Raw genomic sequence first — 2,148 nt, 5'->3', positions numbered from 1 at the left:
CGCGTGCGGGATCGATCCAAACGCGTTGGACAGGTCCAGCCACGCGACCACCGCTTGGCGCTTGGTTCGCTTGGCGAATTGGAAATAAATTCATTAATATTAACAGTAAGAAGCTGAAATCATAACACAATACTAATATAACATAAAGGCATGTAACAGAGTAGTTACGGGAAAATTATCCCCACTCCTTCTATTTTTTCTGACTTCTGCGGCATAAATCCCAGCGCGGCGTATTTGCCGGAGTGACCTTATAGCAATCGAAAGAATGAATTTTGAACCTTTAATTTGCTTTTTTATTGAGCATTATATGATTTTTTTTTCACCGAGTTATTGAAGCAAAGATGATCTCTTTTGCTTCAATGTTGAATAACTCGGTGAAAAAAAAGTTGAATAGATGAAAAGAAAGTCAATAAAAAAGGAAATTGAAGGTAAAGATTCACTCTTTCGACTGCTGTAAACCGCATTTTTGCGTGATTTTTATTTCACACCAGAGACTTTCGTAAAATTTGTATAATACAAAATTTTCAGATTTGACGGATATCCATTTGTATCTATATAGTTCCGTAAAGGATCAGTCGGATTGAAATATCAATTACTGATTTAAAAAAAGTAAAGATTTTGAGCTTTCAAATGTTTTTTTGATTGTTTGTCTGCAATGATTTTTCACCGAGTTAAGGTGTTCTGAATATTGCTCAATTTTGATCACAAAGTATATTCCATTAAACATACAAAATGTAAACTATTGCATCAATAGTATATGTTTTGTATGTTTTGAATGATTTTAATACATTGAATATACTGTATGATCTCAATATTTTATACAATTTGAAAATTTCTGTTAACCTATCCTAATTAAACATCGCTTTACTCTAATTGTTTTTACAAGATACAAATAAGGACTGAATTACAGTTTATCGTATGCATGCCTTTAGTAAATAATATATAATTATTTACAGATCAAAACGTGATACTGGGATCGTGGAAACGTGCCGAATTGTACGCAGCAAATATCATCGAAAACATGTCGCACTGGGTGTCCACTTGGATAGATTGGAACATTGCTTTAGATACGAATGGTGGACCTAACTGGATCAAAAATTTTGTCGATTCTCCAATAATAATCAACAGCACTGCCAATGAATTCTATAAGCAACCGATGTTCTACGCAATTGGACATTTTTCAAAGTCCGTACACCATACCTTTGTACCTCAATTAATACTTGTAACATTACATAAAACGTAATTTGTAAAAACGTAATAATTTGTAAAATAGTTGCATTTAATATCTGTCTACTGTGTTTTACCAATATTTCTATTAAGTATTTTTAAAAAATAGGTATGTCCCACCTGGCAGCAAGAGAATTGGCACAAAATCGGAGAATATCGCGAATATTCGAAAGATTGCATTTTCCACGCCTGATGGCAGTACCGTATTGGTGATCTTAAATCTGTGAGTTCACCCTTGTATAATATTCTAATAAAATATATAAATATATGAATTAGAAAACTGCACATTATCTCATTGCAATAAAAATCTTGTATATCTACTTTTATTTTTTTCAGGAACGAAGAGGACAAAGAAATTTTGATCCACGATCCAAAGAAAGGAACAACAAAGCTAAAAATTCTTGCAAAGTCCTTAAATACCATGAAATATTGGTGATGTAGTTAAAATATAAATCGGCTGTATAATATCGATAGATATATATAATACGTGTATAATGTGAACAGTTAAATTATTTTACAGTTCTTTGCAGATTTTAAGATCTATCTATTTAAATTTGAGGCAGAGAGATTATTAATATTTCAGAGTAATTGTATTGAAAGTTCGAACGTAATTGGCACGCATTCATATGTTCTGAGATAAAATATATATGTATATATATTTTATCTATATTATATGTATATACAATACACACATATATGTATTACATACGATGTGTATACAGGATCTCCCGACTTTAAATGGTCAAACTTCGGAAGCGCTAGAGGATCAATAAACTAAAAATAAGTCCTTCAGAGATATACTCGTTTTTGTTTCGTTTTGGAGAAAATCGCAAAAAAATAGTTTTCATTTTTGTACTTATTTATTACTTATTTATTCACACTTATTTATTGACGTTGTCACTTGCTCAATGCAGATTTCAA

The 2,148-nt window shown here is 31.3% G+C and overlaps 1 protein-coding gene across 1 annotated transcript in view; it reads left to right on the top strand.

The window, feature by feature from the left end:
- Positions 1 to 1,692, top strand: part of LOC108762488 (glucosylceramidase) — a 21,225-nt gene extending 19,533 nt beyond the window's left edge. The window contains exons 5-7 of the mRNA XM_018509508.1: positions 957 to 1,185; positions 1,337 to 1,450; positions 1,564 to 1,692. Coding sequence (XP_018365010.1) covers positions 957 to 1,185; positions 1,337 to 1,450; positions 1,564 to 1,663 — 443 coding nt within the window. The 3' untranslated portion in view covers positions 1,664 to 1,692. The remainder of the gene's footprint in view (positions 1 to 956; positions 1,186 to 1,336; positions 1,451 to 1,563) is intronic.
- Positions 1,693 to 2,148: the final 456 nt, after the last annotated feature.

Source organism: Trachymyrmex cornetzi, unplaced genomic scaffold (assembly GCF_001594075.2).
Source record: "Trachymyrmex cornetzi isolate Tcor2-1 unplaced genomic scaffold, Tcor1.1 scaffold302, whole genome shotgun sequence".
Taxonomy (NCBI): domain Eukaryota; kingdom Metazoa; phylum Arthropoda; class Insecta; order Hymenoptera; family Formicidae; genus Trachymyrmex; species Trachymyrmex cornetzi.
This window is presented reverse-complemented; position numbering and strand designations above follow the sequence as displayed.